A 25221-nucleotide genomic window follows, 5' to 3' on the forward strand; every position below is an offset into this window, starting at 1 on the left:
TTCTACCACCAATTTTGAAGTCTGCCACCTACTGTCCACTTCCAGTCCCTCCACCTCATTCCCCATTTGGTGATTGATCTCTGTTGCATTACCCTGTCCTTCTCTTCTGACTCTATTTCCTCTGTGCACAAACATTTTCTAATTTCTCCCATCCTCAGAAATCCACCCATGCACCCTTTTACTCTTGACACAGTAGCTCCTTGCATGTGCAATTTATGTCTATATCATCTTCTCTTTTCCTCCCACTCCTGGATCCATGGAGCAACATGCTCATCAAGGCCGCAAACATCCACTCTTCCTACCTAAGGCTTGGTGTCTTTACTGTTCTCATTCTCTTTGATCTTTCCACAGCCTTCAAACTCCTTCCTCCTTCAGACCTTGCCCTCCCTTGGGTTTTATGGCCCTGTCTTTTCAGTGCTTGCTTGAGTAGAAGTAATGGGTGCATGCATAGGCGCTGACTCCGTGGGTGCTCCGGGGCTGAAGCACCCACGGCGAAAAATTAGTGGGTACTCTGCTCCCACTCGCAGCCAAGCTCCCACCTCCTCGCCTCCTTCCCCCCCCCACTTCCCACAGTGTGCCATGTCCCCACTCCTCCCAGAGCTTCCTGCCCCCCCCCCCGACTGCCTAACAGTTGTTTGGTGGCACTTAAGACTTTCTGGGAAGGAGGGGGAGGAGGCAGGGGCAGGGGGTGGAATGGGGGTGGGGTGAGGGTGGTTCGGGGCAGGGTGGGAGGGTGTCAAGCACCCACTGGGAAGTGGGGAAGTCGGTACCTATGGGTGCATGTCACCCAAGCTAGAATGACACCTTCCAGCTTCTGAGTATCTGTACCCTGAGAGTATTCCCATTGACTTCACAGGCACTACTTGCAATGCATAAAGTTAAGCATATGCTTAAGCCTTTGCAGGATCACGGCTTTAAGCAGTATACCCTGATGTCCGCTGACCAGCATCAAAGGTCAGACCTTGGACCTGTCAATTCAAGCACATGCACAATCCAGGAATAAACTAGGCATAATTATGTAAGTATGAAAGGGGGTCAATTTTTATGAATTTACCAAGGTCCACTTAGATTTGAAAGCTGAAATCTGACAAACTAGGTTTGCCAACTGGGTAAGTGCTGTAGTCAACAGAGAATGGAATCTAATAGAATTACCCCTTTTTTTTATTGAGTCCAGGACATTAGCTTACTAATTTTAAAGCTGGGTTCTTTTCAGGTCAATTTTAACTTGAACAATGTTTCTCAAATCAGGACACTTGCTTATTCTTAACAACCAACAATTTATTAATTCATCCAGAACCACATTAGTATACAATCAATCAACCCTTCAACACTTAACGTGTCGACACAACCAGATATTGAAATTTGCCAATCATGGCGGAACTAAGCAAGTCACCTGGCCTTTGTCACAGTATGAAAAGGCACGATACAGACAGCTAGATGCACGAAACACCTCCTCCTCCTCAAGCCCAGGCAAAACAGTGATTAATTCTTTTTGCAATGCATTGTGATTTTTATATAAAATTCTCGCTTTATCAAATATATCTGTGCACATTCCATAGTTAATGTTTTCCTTAGTCTTACAATATTTTAAATTTTCAGTACACGTTTACTAGCTTATTTTTCTTTTTTTAAAAAAAATGAGGTAACACACACAAATGCAAGAACTCTATTTCTCAGATATTTGTATTTTAAAAGGTATTTTTCATGTCAAGAAGTGCAATTTTGCTTATACAGTTCCTTTAAAGTGAAACAGCTTTACATGTCAGTTCCCTAATATCCTGCTCTAAGAACTGAACCAAATATCTTAATGCATTCTGTTTTAGATCTCTAGCTTTCCTATACACTGTTTAAGGTCAGGAGAGATCTATAGGCAAGTTATACTTACAGTAATTTATCTTTACCATTATAGGCAGGACAGTAAATATGCCTACACTCTGTGAAATTGCCTATGATTGTTACAGAATGGAAGTCAATAATATCTAAAATTATACCACTCAAGTGTTTACACTTAACGTAACACATTCTTGCTTTTGCATACAAATATATCTTCTGCCTCAGGGAACTGAGACACTGTACCATTGTAATGCAGGAATGGCATGGAATTCATTCTCAAAAATCCACAGTATATATAACATGGAACTCTGTCCTTCGTCTTCTTGAACTCAATCTTCAGATATTTATACAAATCTTTTACACATCATCCTTGAGTTACTGAAGTCAATGAGAGGGTTCCCACTAGGGTGACCAGATGTCCCTATTTTATAGGGGCAGTCCCGATTTTGGGGGCTTTGTCTTATATAGCCACCTATTCGCCCCCCCCCCCATCTTCTGTCCCGATTTTTCACACTTGCTGTCTGGTCACCCTAGTTCCCACTGAACTCAACGGGGTCAGGATTTCCCCTAGAGTAGAATTTTCAAACACACTCGGCACGGGCCTAACTCTGCCTTCGCTGAAGTCAACGGTAAAGCTCTGACTGACTTTAATGGGAGCTGAGTTAGACCAATACAGAGCACTTTTGAAACGCCCATCCACAGGGCCTGATCCCACTGAAGTCAGTCCCACTGTGTATCAGGCTCTTATTGCCTAGAACAACAATGTTCCTTTCATGATTTAGTTATATCTCAATTTAGTTGAGAAGCCTACACCATCCTATCATTTTTGCCAGACAAAACAGTTAATTCCTTTAAACCTCCTCAAAGAGAGTATATATAATACTGTGACTGTCAAGTTTTCTGCCACAGAAGAGCTGCTTTTGTGAAAAAATTAGAAATACCTGGAATTATCTGAACTACCTCAATATATGATTAAGAAAGATTTCTCACATAAGACCTGATCTAACCCAAACAGGGACCTTTGTCAGAGCTGGTGTTTTTTATAATTGTAACCTAATTTTTTTGGAGAAGTGGGGAGAGCCACAGGATTACACAAACTATTGCTAACTTTAGAAGATTTAGGTTTTTATCTTAAAAATGCAAGGTTTTTATCTGTAGCTGGAAAATGCCTCTGAGTTTAAAATATGACCTTTAGGGTATACACTGTATCAAATAGCAACTGCTTTGTATGGATAACAGGTGCTTTACAACGGAATAGCTTAAAATCTAAAGATAGGAAGTCAATTCCTACCCAGATATTTTATTTGCAACACGTACAATACTGCAGCATAGAAGCTTCAAGACCAAAGACTAGAAGAGGGACGGGAGAACTGTTTCCCCTATTATACTTTAATACATTTGTCATTCATACCATGACCAACTTGAGAAATAGTTCTGTATTAATCCTTCCGCAACACACACAACCCACCCCACCTCTCTCCAATTGTGCACAGCTTGCTACAAGAGGACAATTTATACATGAGACAAATATAACATGAAATGGATGGACAAATCTTTATACAAAAAAGTCAAGTAGTAAGAATTAGCGATGCAAACAACTAGTGCAAAAAATAATCTTGATAAATAGAAGTCACCAACAAAAAACTCTAGAATAAAATGTAGACCAGAAGAGAGAATATGAAAATACAGTAAAAAGCTATGGGAGTGTTTTTGATAGGGGATTTTGTTTGTAAGTTTTATACCAGCATGGATTTGTATCCATTTTAAACACATTTTAATGAAGTGTTGCTTAAAATAATGTTTTAAACCTCAAATTTGACCTAGAATTCATCATGTTTTACCCTAAATGGCCACTTGGAATGTTGTGATACATGATCGGCAGCCAAAAGCACAAGGTACATAAATTCTTCCACATCAAATGAGTAGTTAGTAAACTTTGGGTGTTCTCCCAGTGTTGGGTGGTGTCCCTGGAAAAATGAAACAGGTTTATGCAAGCAAATAAGGCACTTCTTTCATTTGAAAAACCAAGTAGAAAACTGAGTGATCACCATTTTAATTTATAATCTCCAATCCTCGGATCTCCCCTAAAGCAACAGTGCAAGTAAGTAACTGTGTAACAGCAGTGTTATTGACAAGTTGAATTAATGGCCAATTAATTTCATTTCTCTTCCTCCCCCAGCTATTAATATAAATGACTCCTTAATCAGAGCAGGGAAGTTAATTTGGGCTAAAGCACAGAAATCATATTTCATGTACAAAAATCGAGAGGATAAAAACAAATCTACTTTTAAACAATTAAAAAAAAGAGAAAAAATGATGTCCTCCCCCCACGACTAAACGTTACCTGATCTTGAGGGAACACTTTGTTCTTTTTTTGCCAGGTAATGTAACGGATGCCTCGCAGCCTTGCTAAATCTAGGTAGCAGCGTTCATCCTCACAGTTGTATCTGGGGACATGCAGCATCACAGTCATTTTATAGCAGATATTTACCCACAACGACTGCCCTGCAGTCTATCAAGATGGATAAAGTTTACAGTGTGCACGTTCGTTGTCAGTGGATAAAACCGAAAGAACGTGGGCAATGGGCCAAATTCTACTGTGACTTATAACCTTGGTGACTCCACTGATTTTAAAACAGGATTGCCCAGGGTGGAAATAAATGTTCTTAATAAAACAGCAGTATGTTTGGCCATTGTTTTTAAAAGCAAGGGTGTCTAATAACAATACCTTTCAGCCAAAAATATATTTAAGAGAAATGTAGGTAGGACAGAATGCAAATAACAGAGCTGGAATTTAGCCGGGATGCTGGCACTCCTGTCATGGAGTCTTTAAATGTAGTCATGACAGGAGTGCCAGCATCCCGGCTAAACCTTTAAGGGTTAGGACTTCCATTTCCCATCTCATCTAACAGACTCACCTGGTCACCACCATTCCCCCCATACTCCACCATACTGCTGCCACATTGACTCATAGGGAAGAATTCAACCAATACCCCCTCCTTTCTTTGGAGTTTTCCCATCCAAGGACTGTGTAGTCTGCTCCCTGCTTAGCCATGAGTTCTGTTGAAGTCACAGGCTAAGGTGGTGAGACTGTCATATAACAGATCACACATACATACCTTGCTCTTGCTGCAAAAAGACTTAGCAAGAGACTAGGCCTAAAATGTTTCAGCCCAAAAGATGAAAGTTATGAGCAACTGAAGTAGGGCCTTTATAATGGAAGCACACAGGCAACCCTATAGCTGTTGCTATAAATGCTAAAAATACGAACAAGGGAGTGAACATAAAGAACATTTGAAGTTACAGGCTTAAAAAAGGAAAAACAGACTTACAGTTCAAACACAACAGCCCAGTCTGGCAGAAAGAGTAAATGGGTAAGTCCAGCTCCATGCATTCCAATGAATATATCAGAGTTATGCGTGATTTTCAATTGCTCTGAAAATTCAAGTTCCCTGCAGGCAACATAATGTGTGTGGGTCTCCAGCATGCTCATCCATCTTAGCATGAATGAGCTACATGCAGATAATTCTGAAAAAGCGAACACTCCAAGCACTGATCTATTTTAAAAAAAATCTTCTAAACTGTAACTATTCAGCCCAGAACCAATTCAGCATGGAATTACAAAGATCGGAGATTTCAGAACTTCATTCTAGTAAGACTGTTATAGACTTACAGCTTTTTCAGATAGGTTATGACATTTAATTATGTTCCAATAATGATTCTTTGAAATTTGTTTGTTACATTCAAACACTTACTTTATTGGCTAGACCCAGGGGTGAAAGTCAAATTGAAAACTTACCGGTACGGGAGCCGGATCCCAGCCAGCCCTTCCACATTGCCTGGCCTGTGCCGCCTGGAGCTCCAGCGGCGATTTAAAGGGCCTGGGGCTCTGGTTGCCGCAGCTGCAGGAACAGCCAGAGCCCTGGGCCCATTGGCAGCCTGTGTATGTGCGGGGACATGACTGTGTGTGCATGACTCCCTCCTGGGGGGTGCAGATATTGAGCTTCAACTCACAGGTCTAGCATGCAGGGGATTAGACCGGGAGTCAGGGGATGGGCTCACCTCCTCTGTCTGTCACCGACCTGCTGAGTAATCTTGGGCAAGTCACTTCACCCCTGAGGTCTGTTTTGTCTGTCTAGACTCTCAGCTCTCTGAAGCAGGGACTGTTTCTTACTATGTGTGTCTACAGTGCCTAGCAAACGTGGCTGCAGTCTCTAGGCACCATGACACACAGGTCAGACACCGTAACTGTTACAAAAACAAACATGATAAAGGAAATTACAAAATAACCTATTGAAGGGGAGTGGAGGGAACCGACTTTTGGCCTCATGCCTCAGCGGTTCCCTGAGACGTGCAGCTAGCAGTGATCAGCAGCAAACCCAGATGCATGGTGGGCGCGTAATGTTTTTGGGAGATTTCAAAATTTATTATTCTTAACAGTAGGTTCAGTCTGGGGCCTGTCAAACCTCGACACATATTTTTTAATAGCACATTGTGAAAGGGGGGTGGAGAGAGTTTAACTAGTTCACACTAATTCCTCAGTAACAGGATTACTCTTTATATTGATGGTTCTTGCATTTTCTAAAAGCAGCTCAACATAGGTAGGAATTTTTCAGTAGGAGGGTGGGTGAGGGCTAGACCTCAGTTCCCGCATTTGTTACTGGATTATAATCAAGCGCAGCCAACAACACAGACACGATAAAGATTTTCAACCAATATACGTACTTGTACTTGTAATCTACTACTTTGACCTCAAACGCCGATACTGTTTTCAAAGCATTCACAAGCTAGGAAGGAAAGAGGAAAATTTAATGCAGTACTTGTTTTACTTCCTTTCCCCAGCAGCTTTCTACCTTCTCCACACACCCACAAGGAATTCTATGGGAGATGACAGCACATACTCCCACTGCTATATAAAGTATTTTTTTCCCCCAATCTCATCATCCCAGGTAGCAGCACACAGATTCCTTCATATCGTCCTACCTGCAATTAGGCATCTTACTTCTTGCAGCGAGATTAAATGAACTATATTTGTCTCTGAAGCAGCAGCAGATCTGATTCAATTATCTTCTATATGAGCCCTTCAGACCTGATTTGGAACCGCTGAAGCCAGTGGTTATTTTGTCATTGTCATGAATGGGGGCAAGACAGGACTTTTAGGGACAGATTTTCAAAGGTATTGAGGCACCTAAAAGACGCAGATAGGCACCTGTTGGGAGTTCCAGAAGCCCCTAGGCAGGACAGATACCTAACTCAATGGGAAATTAAATTAAATCAATGAAAACTTGACTCCTGACTTAATTAGGAATTTTGGAAACCACCACCAAGGGCCTCTCTGCATGCTTAGGCACCTAAGTACCTTTGAAAATCTAGCTCTTAGTTCTCAGAGCCAGATTCTGGGCTCAATCATGCCAGTATAAATCCGGTGAGATTCAACTTGTCTTTACTTAATCCAGTTTTACACTGGAGTGACTACCATCAACATAATTCAGTTTGTGCTAGGAACTAACATGAGAATTTAGCCCTCACTGCTTAATATAGGGATTGAGGCCCCAATGCAGCAAGGTATTAAGACTCACTGAACTCAATAGGAAGTCTCACATGCTAAAAGCTAGGCACTTGCTTTAGTACCTTGCTGAATCAGGGCTTTAGGTACCTTATGCCACACACTGCAATTAAAATCTACCCTGCCAGCCAACAGACAGTAACAGCAGCTCTTGTTAGTTCAAGGCCTGAAACCAAAGATGCCTTCTAAACTTCATCTGCCACAATGCCTAGTAGCTACTCAGTCTCTGCAGGAGAAAGTCACAAAGGTTTTCTGTACTTATAACCAAGTACAGCTCACACACTTATTACAGGCAATGTGAATGCAAGGTCAATGGGTTACACAAGACAAAACTACTAGCTTTACAAGCTACTTAGTAGACATATTTTGCCATTGGTTAGAACAGATGCAATTCTGGGCTTTTATGGACACGATTATTACTGCTTTTGAAAAAAAAACAGGATGATGGAGGAATGAGAGGGGTCATGAGTGTTTTTCCCCCTATAATAGTATTGTCAAGAAAAAAGATGCTAACTTCTCTCTTCTTGGGAAGTGTCCATTACAAGAAAGCACATTGCATAGGGCAGGGCAGCGGAGGGGAAGCAATGCAGTCCAGTAGATAGGGCATGGGTCTAGGAATCTGGAGATCTGAGTTCTATTCCTGGCTCTGCCACTGACTTGCCTGTGGTCTGAACATTTCTAGGTCTCGGTTTCCCCATCTGTCAAATGGGGCTAATAATGCTTAATCCACCTGTGTCAAGCACTTTAGGAACTAGGAACAAAAAGTGCTATATGAACGCTACATGTTGTTATATATAGGAGCATGTCATTGCAAACATTATTCACTATGTGATTTGACAATGCAATGCAGGGTTCAAGTCCATACACTCAGATATGATCACCTGCAGTTTGGTCTGTCCACATAAAACAAAACATTTCATTAGTCTTCTGGCTTTCAGCATTGGTCTGCCAAAAAAAAAAATAAATGCTCTGGGGTGCGCAGAGAGACAATTTTAAAGAATAACATTCAGCCACAGATAAATTAGCTTTACAATCACATTATTACAGGCTTAGTGGAAGGGGGAAGCTTTAGACATGATCTATCTTGATTTTAGTAAGGCTTGGACACAGTCCCGCATAACATTTACAAAACAAACTGGGGAAATGAAGTCTAGATAAATTTACTATAAGGTGGGTGCAAAGCTGCTTGAAAGACAGTCGGAGAACACTTCAGTCTCTCTGGTCACTCGATTACAGACCTAGAAGTGGCAATTCTTCAACAAAAAACTTCAGAAACAGACTCCAAAGAAAGACTGCTGAACTGGAATTAATTTGCAAACTGCACACCATTAACTTAGGTTTGAATAAAGACTGGGAGTGGATGGGTCATTACACAAAGTAAAACTATTTCCCCATGTTTATTTTCCCCTCACTACTGTTTCTCACACGTTCTTGTCAACTACTGAAAATGGCCCACCTTGATTATCACTGCAAAAGGTTTTTTCCCCTCCGCTCTCCTGCTGGTAATAGCTCACCTTAAGTGATCACTGTCGTTACAGTGTGTATGGTAACACTCATTGGTTCATGTTCTCTGTGTATATAAATCTCCCCACTGTATTTTCCACTGAATGCATCCGATGAAGTGAGCTGTAGCTCACAAAAGCTTATGCTCAAACAAATTTGTTAGTCTCTAAGGTGCCACAAGTACTCCTTTTCTTAATTTTCAGAGAGTAGTTATCAATGGTTTTCTGTCAAACTGGAAGAGCAATCTATTGGGGTCCCACAGGGGTCAGTTCTGGGTCCAGTACTATTCAATATTTTTGTTAATGACTTGGATAACGGAGTGGAGAGTATGCTTATAAAATTTGCAGATGAGCCCAAAATGAGAGGGGTTGCAAGTGCTTTGGAAGACAGGATTAGAAATTCAAAATGACTGTGACAAATTGGAGAATTGGTCTGAATTTCATAAGATGAAATTAAAAAAAAAGTCTTTCACTTAGGAAGGAAAAATCAAATGCACAACTGCAAAATGGGGAATAACTGGCTAGGTGGGAGCACTACTGAAAAGGATGTGGGCATTATCAATGATCACCAATTGAACTAGTCAACAGCGTGATGCAGTTTCAAAAAGGGCTAATATTCTGGGTGCTGTATGTAAGACATGGGAGGTAACTGTCACACTTTGTTTGGCACTGGCAAGGCCTCAACTGGAGCATTGCATCCAATTCTAGGCACCGCACCTTAGGAAAGATGTGGACAAATTGGACAGAGTACAGAGGAGAGCAACTAAAATGATCAAAGGTTTAGAAAACCTGACCTATGAGGAAAGGTTTAAAAAAAAAAAGGGGGGGGGGGGGGAAGGACAGGGGGAAGGGACATGTTTTTTCTTGAGAAAAGATTGAGGAGGCACCTGATAACAGTCTTCCAATAGGTTAAGGGCTGTTATAAAGATGACTGTGATCAATTGTTCTCCATGTCCACTAAAGAAATAATGGGCTTAATCTGCAGCGAGGGAGATTTAGGTTAGATAGCTGGAAAACATTTCTAACTATAAGGGTAGTTAAGCTCTGGAACAGGCTTCCAAGGGAGTTTGTGGAATCCCCATCACCAGAGGGATTTAAGAAATGTCCACATCAACCTGTCTGGGATGATCGAGGCTTACTTGGTCCTGCCTCTGTGCAGGGGGAGGGCTGGACTTGATGACATCTCAAGGTCCCTACATTTCTATGACTGTGGGCATTTTTTTTTTTTTTTTTTTTATTTTAAAGGCAGGCACTTCTGATCTGGCCGCACTACTTCCTGTCCTCTACCAATCTCCATAAGGAAATCGGCAAAGGCTACGAGGCTCACAGCCAGAGATATAGAAATGGATACTGGCTAGAACCTCTGTCAGATTAATGTAGTGTTACCACTGAGCCTGTTCAAGATTTACCATTAGATAGTGTATTGGTTTTATATGAAAATCCTAATGCATCATGCACAATACATAAGATTAAAAAAAAAAAAGTTTAATTTTTACCAAAGACAGTAAAATAATCCAACCTCATTCTGGTTCAATATTTTCCGGTAGTCGGTACTGCGTGCAAGTATTGTGACGCGAATTTTTCCATCCTAAAAAGAGATGAGAGATACTGCAATGCTATATACCCATCTGCAGGGCCTGACGGACCAAAAATACTCAGTAAAACTGCTATGAAATTTTTAAAAGGAAACAATTACTTGAGTATTAAAAATTTCTACATAGGTCTGGAGAAGATAAAGTGTCATATACAGGAGTGCCTCCATACCCCAGAGAAAACGTGGCTAGCTGAAGACAAAGGGCTGGTCTTCACAGACAGCCCTACACCAGTGCAGCTGCACTGCTGTAGTGAAGACGTTACTAGGCCAATGGGAGAGCTTCTCCTGTTAGTGGAGTTCAGCCACCTCCCCAAGAGGGGGTAGCTACGTCAATGGGAGAAGATCTCCTGTCAACATAGCACTGTCTACACAGGGGGTTAGAAAGGTGTAACTACATCAATCTGGGGTGTGGATTTTTCACACCCCTGAGCGACGTAGTTATACCGATATAGCATAATGCCCTCCAAAATTAACATAAACATTTCATATATTTTGCAAAATTCTTGATCCTAACAACAATGGAATGGTTTAAAAAAGTATATACTTTTATGGAGTACAAAAGAATCTCTGCATTGGCCATTACAGGCGTATCTGAAAGCAAGAAAGAAACAGAGGATGATTCATGCACAAGACTTGCAGAAAAAAGTTATTTTGCCTGTGTAGCCGTTCCCCCTCCCTCACCTTTTAAAATCAGTTGGACCCTTAGGGGTAAATTTTCCAAGTGGAACCCAGAGATTTAGCTGCATGAGTCCCATTAACGTCAGTAGGAGACGCACAGCTAAATGCTTGTGCTTTCAAAGCGTATCCCTTAGAGATAACATGTAGGCTACTCTCTGGCAAATACTTCAGAAAATCAAAAGCCGCTGCATCCACCAATGCAGCCACTGTAATGGTCTGAACAAATAACAAGTGTTTTAAAACTGGTAAGCCTAGGGCCTGCCTAATGGTACCATGCAGGGATCAGAGGGCCAGATTTGATTGCTCCTTTCTCTGCTCCCAGGTCATCAGAGACTCTGTGGCTCTGCAGAAGCAGCACCTGAGTCTCTGTAGAAAGGAAGTGCACCATGCATGGCTTTGCGGTGTTCTCTCAGGTGTTCAAGGGCAGCGCTTGATAGCCACTCCAGAAGGAGCTACGCATCCAGCTCTCCTGGCCTGGAAGAACATTTGTCATAATGCAGGTCCTTGGAGACAGAAGGGCTGAAATGGGGAAGAGGTGTGCTAAGGTCTTCTCCAGTGGGAACAGGACTTGGAGCAGCCTTCTACAAATACGTGTAGATATTTGCTAAAAGAACTTTTTGAAACAAAAGGTGGACCCAAAACCTCAGTATGAGGGACCCAAAAAAATAGTAATATTTGCCACTAGTTTCTGCTGGACACTCGCAGCTACTTCTACTTACTGGGGTAAGAACTAGGATTGCTTAAAGAAAAGAAATGCAAGCTTCATACCAAGTTTGTATCAGTCATACCTTGGGTCCTTCTTGTGTGATATTTAATCTGTGTAACACATGCTGGGAAAATGCTCTAAATAATCCTGTACCATGACAGCCAGAGATCTGAAATCAGAGAGGCAATTTATATTATAATCAGATGCTTCACTTACAGTTTATATCACAAGTATATAAATTGTAATAACTCAGCTAGGTTTTTCCAGCATTTGTTTGCTGAAGTTTTATGCTGATACGAACATCGATATCTAGTTTTCACATTGACAGGATAAAAAGGACTCACCAGTGGTGTATTGTAAAATAAGCCATATCGCATTCGAGGCAATAATGAAAACACTGCTTCTTTAAAGCATACCTGAAAGGGAAGACCATTAAAGTTATGATTGTACTCTAATACACAGTTAAAGGGGCACACCACATGCTTGCTCACTGCAGATACTGTTTATATTGGGGCAGCAACTAGAGTCACCAATCAAGGATCATAATGCCATTATATTAGGCACTTTGCAAACTAACAGAACAAAGGGTATGTCTATAACACAATCACAAGGTGGGACTGCAGCTTGAGCAGACATACCTGAGCTAGCTGTAATCTAGATCTCTCAGGTCTGGAGCTACCTGGGGTTCCAGGTAATTACACTCGCAGGGCTAGCCTGGGATGAAGAGCACGCTGCTGCAGTTTCCCTGCTCCGGGACCTAAACAAACTAGATTAAAGCTAACTCAGTTGTGTCTACTCGAGCTGCAGTCACACCTTGTGAGTGCAGTATGGACATCCCCAAAGACAGCTGCTGTTCCAGAGAACTCAGTCTAGGGTTTTGACAAGATGCAACAGGTGGAAAAAGACAAAAAGGAGTAGGTAGGATGGTGAACAAGGGAATAGTTGGGGTTTCATGGATCAGTAGTCACAGGTGTTCATCTAGCTAAGCAGATGCAGCAATCTAGAGGCATTGTGGAAGAGGCAGGTTTAAAAGGAGGGATTTAAGAGAGGACAAGATGAATTCCCACTGAAGGCAGCTAGATTTTTGAGAACAAAAATCAAGGGTAGACTATATACCAGAGTCTTCATATCTTGGAAGCAGGGAAGGAATATCGTAATAGGTCATGAATATCAAACAAAAGCTATATTAAAGACACAGATGAGAAATACAACCCAATGAAAACTACAAGATTTGGAACGAACGATACCACAAAAAAACCCTTAGGGCTTGTCTATACGGCAAGTTAGTGCGTGGCAAGCCAGGGTGTGAATCTACAGCACAATAGCTTGCCACACAGTATCTCACTGTGCAAACCCTGCTACAACATGCTAAAATATCCATAATGTACTCCAATGTCAGAAACAGGCGTACATCTGCTGCTGATGCAAAAACCCCGATCTTTAAATATCTCCTCTCACAGAACCATGCAAGTATGGCTCTGTCTACACAAGAGCTGCCACCACTTCAGGGAAGGGGGTTGCAACCCTGGTCTTAATTTGTAGGGAAACCTCGAGTCTAGCTATGCTTTGTTACCAGGGTAAGGCCTTCTCCTGAAATATTGGCTTTTGGTTTGGCTGGGAAACTCCATCATGGCACTATAGCTTAATATACAATTCCATACCCTTTTAGAGTCATATGTTTTCAAGTGTATTATGTGATAGTCAGTAAATGCCTTCCAGGTCTCACTGAACAAATCCCCATAGCCATACGAGCTCTAGGAGAAAAGAGAAAACACACACATACACGCACAATGAATAAAAGCTCTCATGTAACAATCTGTGGATTCGATATATTAGTTCAGGTTCTTATATTGGCCCCATCACCATAGTAACCAGGACAGCCTGGAGCAAACCACAGACGTTTGCAATGTCTAAAACTGATAATTGTGTTAGCTAACTCAGATTAACTGGCAATGAATCAACTCAGGTTAAAAACAGGCATAAATTCTAGTCTAGACAAACCTGAAGAGGTGGAGAGACCAGCCAGCAAGGGGAGGTGTCCAGCACACCCTCTTCTCCCCAAAGACAAAAGAACTAACACTGGGTGTGGGGTGGCAGGGCAGAGGGAAGGATGGGTATGTAAAGTGGGGCTGCTGAGATTAACAAACCCATTTGTGAATGCATGTGCAGAGCAGGCATTTGAAATAAAGAGTTATTGTAAGCCTGCTCCGGATCCTCCTTGATTCTGGGACAGGCTCCTGGTTCTAGAAACACCCTCTGCACATGCCTACCTGCTTGAGTGACACAGAGCGGCTACTTGATTCAGCCAGTGTGCCTTTGATGGAAACACTTCTATTTGCTGGATGAAATAACAGGCAAATTTGTGATGAAATTCGGCACTACCCGTAACAACTTGTTGCAGTATCTCATAACATAATGGGTAAAAATGCCTCTAGTGGCTGGACTATATAAAGATGGAAGCCTGCTACTGCCTTCAAGCCAGTTAGGTCACATCTACTCTATAAACTTTGTTCGATGTAAGTTACGTCAGTGTACGGTCACCGAAGTTAGTATATCGATCATGCAGACTTAGCTGCTTGTGTTGATGCTGCACATACTCACCAGAAGTCCTTACAAAGCGTAGTACACCACAAGTAGGTATCCCAGTGTGCCACGCACCACCACCCAGCGCAATGCCTTTTGGGAAATTTTTACAGCGTACTGTGGAGTAGAACTTACATCAACCTAACTTTGTAACGTAGACTACTAGGTGTTCAGGGAGGTGGTTTTACTGTGTTGCCATAATGGGTCACTTATGCAGACAAATCTGAGTGTAGACACATGCACAAATAGGTCAATATAAATCACTATGTCAGCCTAACTTTGTAATCCTAACAGATCCTGTCCTTTAGCTCAAGCAGTAGAGGCCCATGCTGTCAGATCTAAAGGTTGGGTTCAATCCCTGCAGGTGACCCTGCCACAGAATCACCACACTTCTGCTCCCTGGTACACCTTCTCTCCACAGATATTAATAGATCACTAATATGTATGGAACAAAGAGGCATCAGTGCTTTCTTTTGGACTACAGTTAGATATGTGCTCAGGAAGCTGGAAGCGGATTGCTTTTTGTAGCACGTACACTTCTTTTGGATGTTGCAGCTGTTTTGTCCATCAGTCTTTAATGTGAAGTGAAAATAATTTTTAATAAAACCAATTTTTTAAGAGAGACTAAAAAAGATTGCAAGACAGAGCAGGCAGCCAGTGAAATGTAACAGAATCTAAAGGATGGCATATTTCATTAGGTTGCAGCTTTGCTTTTCCCCCCACTGCTGCAATGAAGTTTTAATGAATTTCAGGTTCGATATTATTCTCCAGCATCTTGTGTTATAAGAACTGCTCTTCCAGATCAGTAGCAAAGCACTGATCTTCAAAGCTGAAAGCTCTACTCCTATCGCTGCCTATTCTCCATAAAAGAACTGATTGTAGGGGAATTTATAAACGTCACTTTTTTATGTGGCTGAAGGTGGGGTGTCTGCAGATAATGCCTGATTAGATTCCTGATGTATTTCCTGTTCATTTTCTGCTGTGCTTCACCTACATCTAAGGGCATTTCTGTTTAATAAGGACAGTACAGCAATTCTACAGGAGCAAAAAAGTGCATGCATATCTAATTATGTTAAGAAGAAAAGGGAATCAGTAATAAGCTGGAGTCTGTCTTTTAGTAACCACAGACACCTCTCAGCAAATCAAGAAGTTTCTTGGTGCCATCATCTGGTGGTAAGAGGTAATAAAATCTGTGTCAACAAAAAGAAAAAAAGAGTACTTGTTGGTACCTTAGAGACTAACCAATTTAGTTGCTCAAATATACTGGTTAGTCTCTAAGGTGCCACAAGTACTCCTTTTCTTTTTGTGAATACAGACTAACACGGCTGCTACTCTGAAATGTGTCAACAAAAGTGATCTGTTCCAGTAGATAAAAAATTGCATTTATTTTGTGTTACGCATTTGTAAGAAGTAATACAATGTTAAGACCCTAGTAATACAGGAACAATAGGAAAAGTATCCCTGCTCTTTTTAAAAGGAAATCATCATGAGGCTTTGATATATTTGATCTCTTAGGAAGATCACAAATTATATGTGTTCATGTCCCTATTAAACTTACAGATGCTACACGTAAAGGAAGACTGATGCTTATATTTTACATGTATTGGCTTCCAATATATTAGAGAACCTAGAAACAGGTTATTTTTGTCTGATTTGTCCAGGAGGATTCATGTTAAAGAGCAAGGAGATATACCCTGCTGAGACCTGGCAATTCTAGGAAGGTTAACATTCAGATGAGTTAGAACATACAGAGAATGCAGAAAATAGTTGTTAAAAACAAAATCCTGCATCAGTTTGAGACAATGTTCTAGAGAGGTGGAATTTCTGGACTGCAATGTTATTGCTAATTTTTCAACCAAGTGATTAAAAAAAACAAACAAAAAAAACCAACCAACTAGTCCTACATCACTCAGTAGGGGTTAATAAACTCATTTCCCCATGCTTAACAGACAAATTGTCAAAATTTCAATTCAGTAAAGGCCACTAAAAATGTTCAATTAGAAGTAGTGTGGTTAGGTGGGACTAATTTATTTTTAATGTCATAGTAGCACATTTAAAGGCAATCAAGAGAACTGACTGCAAAGAGACTGTTCATGAGCTAGCCATTAAATAGCAAGATTTAGGGTGTTTGCTTGGGGTTTTTTTAAATACAGGTTGCACATTTCTTTTGTGGGGAAAACAATACAAGCAGCTGTATTTCCCTGTCTCATACCTACAAATTCCATAAGACTAAATCTAACCCAAAGTTCTTAGGGGAAATTCTACTTTGAAATTCTATATGAAGAAATAACGTCAGACTGTGAAAGCGAGAGATAATTAGAAAGATTTTGTTATATACAATGAGAAACTAAACACTTAGCAATACAGCTGGAATACAGTGGCAACACTGAGAAAGTACTTACTAAAATTCCAGCATGACTAGGATTGCCGTTCTCTCAGTGCTGTAGCCGTGTAGCATTCTATATGGTAAGCACTAAGGACAGTATTTCAAGACAGGATCTTAGTTAAGCAACATCTGTGCAGGAGTTGGATGTGGCTTGGTTAACAGATCACTAGTGCAGCTGTGCTAGCCAGGACAGGGTTAAACACATCCATGCTGCGCGAGAGCATCTAACCGAGTTGGCCAGCAGACCAGAAGTGTGTGCGCTCAGGGCCCAGTGATGGGTTAATTCGGCCCTCCCTAGCTGGAATGCTGTTTTGCAGTGTGGTCGCTCTTGCAGGAGTGAGGCTAGCTCCAGTGGAGTAACTTGAGCTAGCTGTTGCAGTGAAGACAAGCCCTTCGTCTCACTTTTACTGGTATGAACAAGAGGTGGGTCAAAATTCCACCATGCTCACATGAGGTGTTCTTCAACAAAAACAGTCCTGCAGAGCTGGGGCCTGATACTCCTTCCTGCAGTCAGGTAGGGCGTGTGTCACTCAGTTGAATTCACCCTGCCAGGCAAGAAGCCTCTGAAGGACAGGTGGGATTTTCAGGCCCTAGGACTCCATATTTTAAAGATGCAAAGACTCGCATGTGTCATTTAGCAGGTCTCACCAAGTGATTTGATTACAATGTACAAGCTTGTATAATAAATAAGCCAAGGCTCATTCCAGGGCAGTACTGCTGCTTTGCTAGAAGATAAGCATGGGATGCTGTTCAAGCAGCACACGATACACCGTGTGATACAACCACTACAAATATTTTAAAAGGAGGTCCTACTTACAGTGTCCCACATGACAATGTTGACATCTGTGCTGAACGAATTGTTAATATGCTGAGTGATATAAAGATTGACAAAGTCACAGAAGTGATGGTACATATTAACACCTGGCAGGAGAAATAAAAGCTCTTTACTAATAAAGCAGGATACTACATTATTCATTCCCATTTTTGTAAAAAATCATGTTTATTATTCAGAGGCAAATTACTAAATACGCTCCCTGTTCCTGTGTATAGAAAGGTCTGGATTTTAAATTCGTTTTACTCTTTATGTGACTGAGAACTTGTATACTCCTTAGAGATGCAGCGCTTCAGGGGGATGGAATCACATGAGAAAACTATGAAGTAACCATTCATTTTAAGAAAAAGCCAAGGAATAGGCAGGGCAAAAGCAGTATGAAATTAAACCACAAATTAAACTTCATTGAAGTTACACTTGCTATTGTGATTTTCTATTGTATACTAAAGCTACTGCCACATTAACGGTACTGCCATGTCAAGCTGCACATTGCAAATACTAATATTAGGACTTCAACAAAATGTTTTCAGGCTTTTTTTAAAATAAGTACAGTAAACTTCACCTTGGGCTGTGGGATAAGACACTACTCTTGCGACATGATTCATTTAGCACCTGCTCCAAAGCCCGCTTCAAACAGACCCTGGAGTGCAGTGTTTTTACCCACTCCTATTTAAAAACAAAAGCCTAATCTATTTGTCTAAATACCGGACTAAATATTCTCCCCTATTAATGTTAAATCTCTAAAATGAAGAACATTAAACTAAGATGAATAAACTGCAGAAATGCTAAAATACTCATGATGGAAAGACCTTCTTAAGATACTTCAGGCCTCTCATGAAGTTTGATATGGTGCAGGACAGCAATCACTAGGGCTCTCCCAGATTGAAGTAGATAAGATATTACATACTTTGCAGCTGATTTTCACGTAGCTCAAAGCCTTAAAAGATTTCTTTAAAAGCTTTTTTTATACTTTTAAACTGACACATCTACATAAAAAGTTATTTGCTCGGGGTCTCTTCTTGAAGTACATGACTTCCACCCACCACCCTATAACTGTTACATACCTATGTATGCAGAAGCTGCAATTACTGAAGTCCTAGAGCCAGTAATAAATTATGTTTACTCCCATAATGTGCAAGTGCAATATGAAATCACTCATCATGAGTCAAAGTTTAATGGAAGTGGTGTGAAACTTTTCTGGGTGGTTGTTTTTTTTTTTTTAAGCGTCTATTAATAGTACAAAACTTGCACTGTGTCACAATCTCTCAGATTTGGTTGAACTATGAAAAGGGAGTGAAAACAAAGTCTCATAATCTTACTCTAATTCAAAGATCTATAAACACCACATACATGTTCAGAGTGAGTTTCATACACACACACCCTAAAAATGTAATGTAAATAGACACTACATTATCACACTTATGACACAGAAAAATAATATCGGTTACCTGCATCTAATTTCATGAAGTAAGTTGGCTTTTCAATAATAATGTCACATTTGCCATCTTCTATGGGTCTGAAGCTTAGTGGAGTATATGTCTGAAGTTCGGCAAACCTGAAATTATTCAATGATATGTAGTATGCTTTTAAGATAAAGTACCTATTACACATTCAGAGTTTAGTGACAGTTCACAATGTAAATTTCATCTAATAATGCTGCCAAAGTTTGATAAGGTTTGACAATTAAAAATAATTTTTAATTGTAACTGAAGGGTTTTAGGTCATTAGCTTCAAAAGGTTAAAAATTCTGCCTTTGATCTCGAGAGCAAGCAGCATCTTTGATCTACAAATCAACCCAGCAGAGAACTGTGAAAAGTGTCTTTCCTTCCATCCATATTTCCAGGGTGCAGTTAATTTGAATACATTTCTGTCCCACTGGTTGATCTGCATTTAAAAGGCATTCCACTACAGACCTCAATGCTTTGGCGAGATGAACGCCTGCAGGTGCAAGGCTGATTACGTCCGAAGCCAATTAGGAGAATTCATTTTGCTGGTAACCAACAGTCTGCATATTGACAGCCATCTTTTGAAAATGGATCAGAGGTTCAGATGGCACTGAGATTACTGATCACAGTGAGGACAATGAGGTTAAACATGGCCAGAGAGAGGAACCCAAAGGAACTCTAGTGAGGTCAGAGAAAGAACAAATGGAAGCAGACAAGGAGGGAAAAGGAATCCTTAGATCCTACTTGATGTCTCCTGCCCTAGAGATTAACCTGCAACTATGGGTATGTCTACAATGCAATTAAGGTGGGAGGGTCCCAGAGCAACAGAGCCCAAGCCCCATGAGCCTGAGTCAGCTGGCATAGGCCAGCCACAGGTTTTTAATTGCAGTGCAGACAAACCCTATGTGACAGCAGCACTTCCAGTGGCAACAGAGCCAGGGATCCCACACTACCTCACTCCAAGATGGCGTGTCCTCACGAAACACTTCCCTGCAACCATCCCTGAGCCTTGTAGATTGTTGCACCCAGCCCATAATGTCAAGCACAAAGTCCCTTTTGCAGGTACAGGAGTGTAAAGCACAGATATCAAGTAGGCCCCAATTCAGCAAAGCACTTATGCTCAAAGTTTAAGTCCTTGGCTGCTAATGGTGCTTTTCATCTGTAAATCTCAAACCACTGTACACAAAGAATGATCATTACTGCCTCATTCTACAGATGGGACAGCGGAGGTGCAGACAGGTTAAGTGACAGTACTCAGACACTCAGCTAGGCTAAAGCAAGGCAAAGTTCAGAAGCCAGGTTTCTGACTCCCAGCACTGTGCTCAGTCCATTATTACTTTTCACATTTTTGGTTTGTTTCAGAGACAGTTTCAAGCGGATCTCAAACAAAATGACAGTGCTGTTTTGGATCAAGATGGGACAATATCCTTTTCTCCAACTAACTGTTGGATCAACAGTTACTCAAACTTAACTGTGAGACATTTATAGTCTTTTGCCCACATCAGTGCTGAAAACAGCAGCAGCAAATGTATGATCACATCAAGTTCTGCTATGCCTACGTGAGTGTGGGATTCAATCTGTATTCACTTCTTATTTCCGAGAGTCAGCATTTCTCAGTATGAAATGCATTAGCACTAAATGCCTCACTGAGAACTGTTGATGCCAAAGAAAGGCAGGCAAAGAAAGAAGAGTAAAAACCAACTCTTAACTTGGAAACAGTGACAATTCCAAATCATACCAAGACTGCAGAGGACTCTTGCGCTGACCTTCAGCCATGAATGCTTGACTGTCAAAGTTACAACGGCCTCCGATTTCTCCTTTCTGGAGAAAGTCCTCCTTGAATCTGAGGCGAAAGAATAAAAACTTATGAACATAAAATACCTGGCCCAAGTGCAGCCGTTCAAGAGGAGCCCAGCCCAAGACAGATCAGCACTGAGGTACGCTGCAGTTCTACATGGGTACGCTTGCACAGCAGCCGGCTCAGGACAATGCAGTTAGGTGCAAGGTCAATTCAGCGAAGTACTTAAACATGAGCTTAAGTTTCAGCACAGGTAGCCCCACTGACTTAAATAAGGCTACTCACGTGCTTAACGTTAAGCACGTACTTAAGCACCTTGCTGAACTGGGGCCTTCGTTTCACTTTCTGAGCATTAGAGTCACCCACAAAAATCACTTAATATAAATTATTATCTATTTTCATATAGTACAAGAGGGTTGAAATTTACCAGGAAGTGATAGCACAGACTACAGAAAAAAAAAACAAAAAAAAACCTGGTGATTCCTCCAGCGCAGAATATCCTTCAGCCAATTAATACATTTCATAATATTACAAGAATTCAGATGGCACAGTATCAAAATAGCATTCAAAACCAGCAATACTGTACTTGGTTCATCAATAGGGATATTTTTCAGCTACTAACATTAAATCTTTTAATAAGATTTAAATGTGTGCGCTAGTTAAAGGGACATCAGTAACTTTTTTTTTAAAAAGTCGTGTATTCAGAGGGGAAATGTTTTCTATGATAACAAGTAACACCTAAGATTAACAGAAAAGATTCCCAATTTTTTTTAAAAAAGAAAAGAAGTACTTGTGGCTCCTTAGAGACTAAAATTTGAGCATAAGCTTTCGTGAGCTACAGCTCACTTCATCGGATGCATCCGGTGAAGTGAGCTGCAGCTCACGGAAGCTTATGCTCAAATAAATTGGTTAGTCTCTAAGGTGCCACCAAGTCCTCCTTTTCTTTTTGCGAATACAGACTAACATGGCGGCTACTCTGAAACCTGCCAAATTTTTTTTAACGTCTTTAATTTGTGCATGTAATGACACTGCCTATTCAGTTTCAGAGTTTCCTCTTGTGCAATCAGTTAGCCATCAATTCTGTTTTGATCGCTGCACCCACATGGAGCTCAGTACAGGAGATGGACATTAGTTTTACCTGTTTGTGTAATTACAGTAACACAAACAGTTTACCAAGAAATGACTAGCAGGTGATAAAAGCATGTTACAGACATGGGCAGCATGTGTAATCTTGTTATAAGCATGCCAGTAGGTGCTCTAAGGAACTGTTAAAAGCAATCTAGTGATCTGTTGGGTTCTAATGATGTATTAAAATACATATTAATCATAAATTAACCCTTTAAAAACTTTTTATAAATGTAACCTTACTAGTAAGTGTGACCAAGCACTTTATATAACAATAGAGGCAAGAAAGATATTTATCTTTAAATAGGAAAATGTGATTGTGAAGCCAAGAAATAGGGATGCAGGCTCAGGACAGGTGTAGCAACACACTATCTTGAACTCATTTTTTAAAATTTGTTTTGATTTCAAGTTAACTGCATCCCTTTAAAATGATGTGCCCTCTAAACATGCCTCATTGGTTACATTGCTTTTGCCAATGGTCAAGTTTGTTACTTAAAAAAGGAGATCTACATATTCCTCAAAACCAAATTGCTCCTAAGAGAAAAAAAAAAATCAGATGAGAGTGGTCCTACAGATTTTTTCCTTGAGAATATCAACAAGACTGGTGGTGGTGCCGCCGTATATGGTAAATGCGACACGCCAAAACTCCCCTTTCTGAAATCTACCCGTGTGATTGATATTCAATGTCCAGATCCTGCAAAGACTTGCACTATTGTACAAGTCATCCCACTGACTTCAGTGGGGACTACTCACCACATGTAAAGCACATGCTTTAGTCTCTGCAGGATCAGGTCCCAAGTCTCCCCAGTAAGCCGTTTGGTTTGCACCAGTGTAAATGGGGGAAGAACCTAGCACAATTACTCTTTGGTTCTATAGGTTTTGCAACCCAGGTGCCATGATGACGTATGCATTGAGATTTGTGAAATATGCATTCTGAAGTGTATTTTCCCTGGGGTTTCCTGGTATTGCTGGAACATAAAGTGATTCAGAGACCTGTCATGGTTTCGCTTTATGGTTCTTAAATCAATGTACAAGTTTGTCGCTCTACAATGCTGGAGGTACTGTGAGCAGGCCAGAGATGAATCACCCTGTGCAAAAAGAACAAGTAGGGATTGATTAAAATAAAATACTACTAAAAGCATAAGAATGGCCACAGTGGGCCACACCAGTAGTCCATCTAGCCCAGTATCCTGTCTTCCGACAGTGGCTGGTGCCAGATGATTCAGAGGGAATGAACAGAACAGGGCAATTACGAGTGATCCATCACTATCCTCCAGTCCCAATTTCTGGCAGTCAGAGACTTAGGGACACACACAGCATGGAGATATCCTTGACCCTCTTGACTAATAGCCATTAACGGACTTATCTTCCATTAACTTAACTAATTCTTTTTTGAATGCAGTTATACTTTTGGCCTTCACAACATCCCCTGGCAATGAGTTCCACAGGTTGACTGTGCATTGTGTGAAGAATTACTTCCTTTTTTTGGTTTGTTTTAAATGTGCTACCTATTAATTTCATCAAGTGACCTCTGGTTCTTGTGTTCTGTGTAGGGGCAAACAACACTTACCCCACCCCATTCATGATTTTATAGACCTTTATCTTATCCCCGCCTTAGTCACCTCTTTTCCAAGCTGAACAGACCCAGTCTTTTTCAATCTCTCATCATAAGAAGGCTGTTCCATCCCCCAAATCATTTTTACTGCCCTGCTCTGTCCTTTTTCCAATTCTAAAAGATCTTTCTGAGATGAGGCGACCAGAATTGCACGCAGTATTCAGGTGTGGGTATACCATGGGTTTATGTAGTGGCATTATGTTTAAAAACTGCATTGTTTATAAGTATATCAAAACACCTACCTTTGCTATAGGCTTGCAGTGGGTTTTCATTTCATCCAGCCTTTCTTTAACATAACCAAAGTCAGCTTGTTTCCAGAATATCTGCTGAGCTGTCTCAATGTCATTAGCCCTGATGCATGAAAAAAATTCAAGGACCTTAATTTAATACATTTTAGCTTTTTGAAGTGGCCCTTTATTTCAAAGAGCAGGAGGATGCCTGAGAAATTAGTTTTATTTATCCTCATCTTCTGTGAGATCTCAAAACTAGCCAGGCAAATTAGACTGGAAATAAGGTGACAGTAATTAGCCATTGGAACAATTTACCTAGGGTCATGGTGGATTCTCCATCACTGGACAATCTTTAAATCAAGAATGGATGTTTTTCTAAAAGATATGCTCAAGGAATTATTTGGGGGGATTTCTAGGTGTTATGGTGATCACAACAGGGCCTTTGAGTCTATCTATTTATGAAAGCAGAGCTACAAAAAGCAAAATTTATGCCTCTTGTAACCAGTGCAATGGAGAGTGGAAGCAATGCAATTGGTGGTTAATGGAAGGTTATTTTATGTTTTTAATTCCTACAATAGACAATCTCAGACTAGACAGAACAAAAATAGGACAGTAAAAATGAGAGAGACACACAAAAAGGACACAAAGTGAATGGAAAGAATGTTAGTTATGATGGCACAAATCCTGCAAAACAACCCCACTGTACGGATCCAGCAGCGGGGCTATGAGGACAAACAACATCCTCAGGCCAAATTTCAACAGAAACCAAAACTGCAGGTTTTGTCCTTAGACTGTGCATCACAGAGACTGGGTGGAGAACATGGTCCATAACTGAAAATATCATTCCCCTAGCCACAGAAGGAGTCTGACAACCATCTCATGAGGAGAGAAAGCCTACTCTATAAGCTGAAGTTATTAATACATAAACCAGAACAGAAGAGCCAGCCAGTGTATTGTTTTCATCTCCATTCAGTTTCAAAACAGGAAACGTATCAACTGGATACAGGCAAAAACATCAAGTTTGCTTTTCTTTTTTTAAGCTATGAAAAAGGTACTTGAATTTAAGGCTGTATTATAACAAACTAGCCCAGGGGTCAGCAACCTTTGGCATGCAGCCCATCATGGTAATCCACTGGCAGGCCGTGAGACGTTTTGTTTATGCAGCTCCCACTGGCCAGGGATGGCGAACCTCAGCCACTAGGAGCTGCGGGAGGTGGGGGCATGCCTGCGGACAGTCAATGAAAACAAAATGTCTTGGGGCCCGCCAGCGGATTACCGTGATGGACCACGTGCCAAAGGTTGCCGACCCCTGAACTAGCCAGTCTGCA

General features: G+C 40.9%; 1 protein-coding gene across 3 annotated transcripts in view; it reads right to left on the minus strand.

Annotated features, from left to right (window-relative positions):
* Positions 1-1273: 1273 nt before the first annotated feature.
* Positions 1274-25221, minus strand: part of EOGT (EGF domain specific O-linked N-acetylglucosamine transferase) — a 35616-nt gene continuing 11668 nt past the window's right edge. For 2 of the 3 annotated variants that reach the window (XM_073351055.1, XM_073351054.1), the window contains exons 4-16: positions 23906-24014; positions 23042-23136; positions 20864-20968; positions 19129-19235; positions 17666-17769; positions 13541-13633; positions 12224-12295; positions 11962-12048; positions 10421-10489; positions 6559-6620; positions 5166-5285; positions 4178-4280; positions 1274-3800 (exon numbers count right to left, since the gene is read on the minus strand). In XM_073351055.1, coding sequence (XP_073207156.1) covers positions 3654-3800; positions 4178-4280; positions 5166-5285; positions 6559-6620; positions 10421-10489; positions 11962-12048; positions 12224-12295; positions 13541-13633; positions 17666-17769; positions 19129-19235; positions 20864-20968; positions 23042-23136; positions 23906-24014 — 1273 coding nt within the window. In that variant the 3' untranslated portion in view covers positions 1274-3653. Of the gene's footprint in view, positions 3801-4177; positions 4281-5165; positions 5286-5895; positions 6621-10420; positions 10490-11961; positions 12049-12223; positions 12296-13540; positions 13634-17665; positions 17770-19128; positions 19236-20863; positions 20969-23041; positions 23137-23905; positions 24015-25221 lie in introns of those variants that run through there. The other variant, XR_012159756.1, reaches the window with a different exon arrangement.

Source organism: Lepidochelys kempii, chromosome 7, assembly GCF_965140265.1.
Source record: "Lepidochelys kempii isolate rLepKem1 chromosome 7, rLepKem1.hap2, whole genome shotgun sequence".
NCBI lineage: Eukaryota > Metazoa > Chordata > Testudines > Cheloniidae > Lepidochelys > Lepidochelys kempii.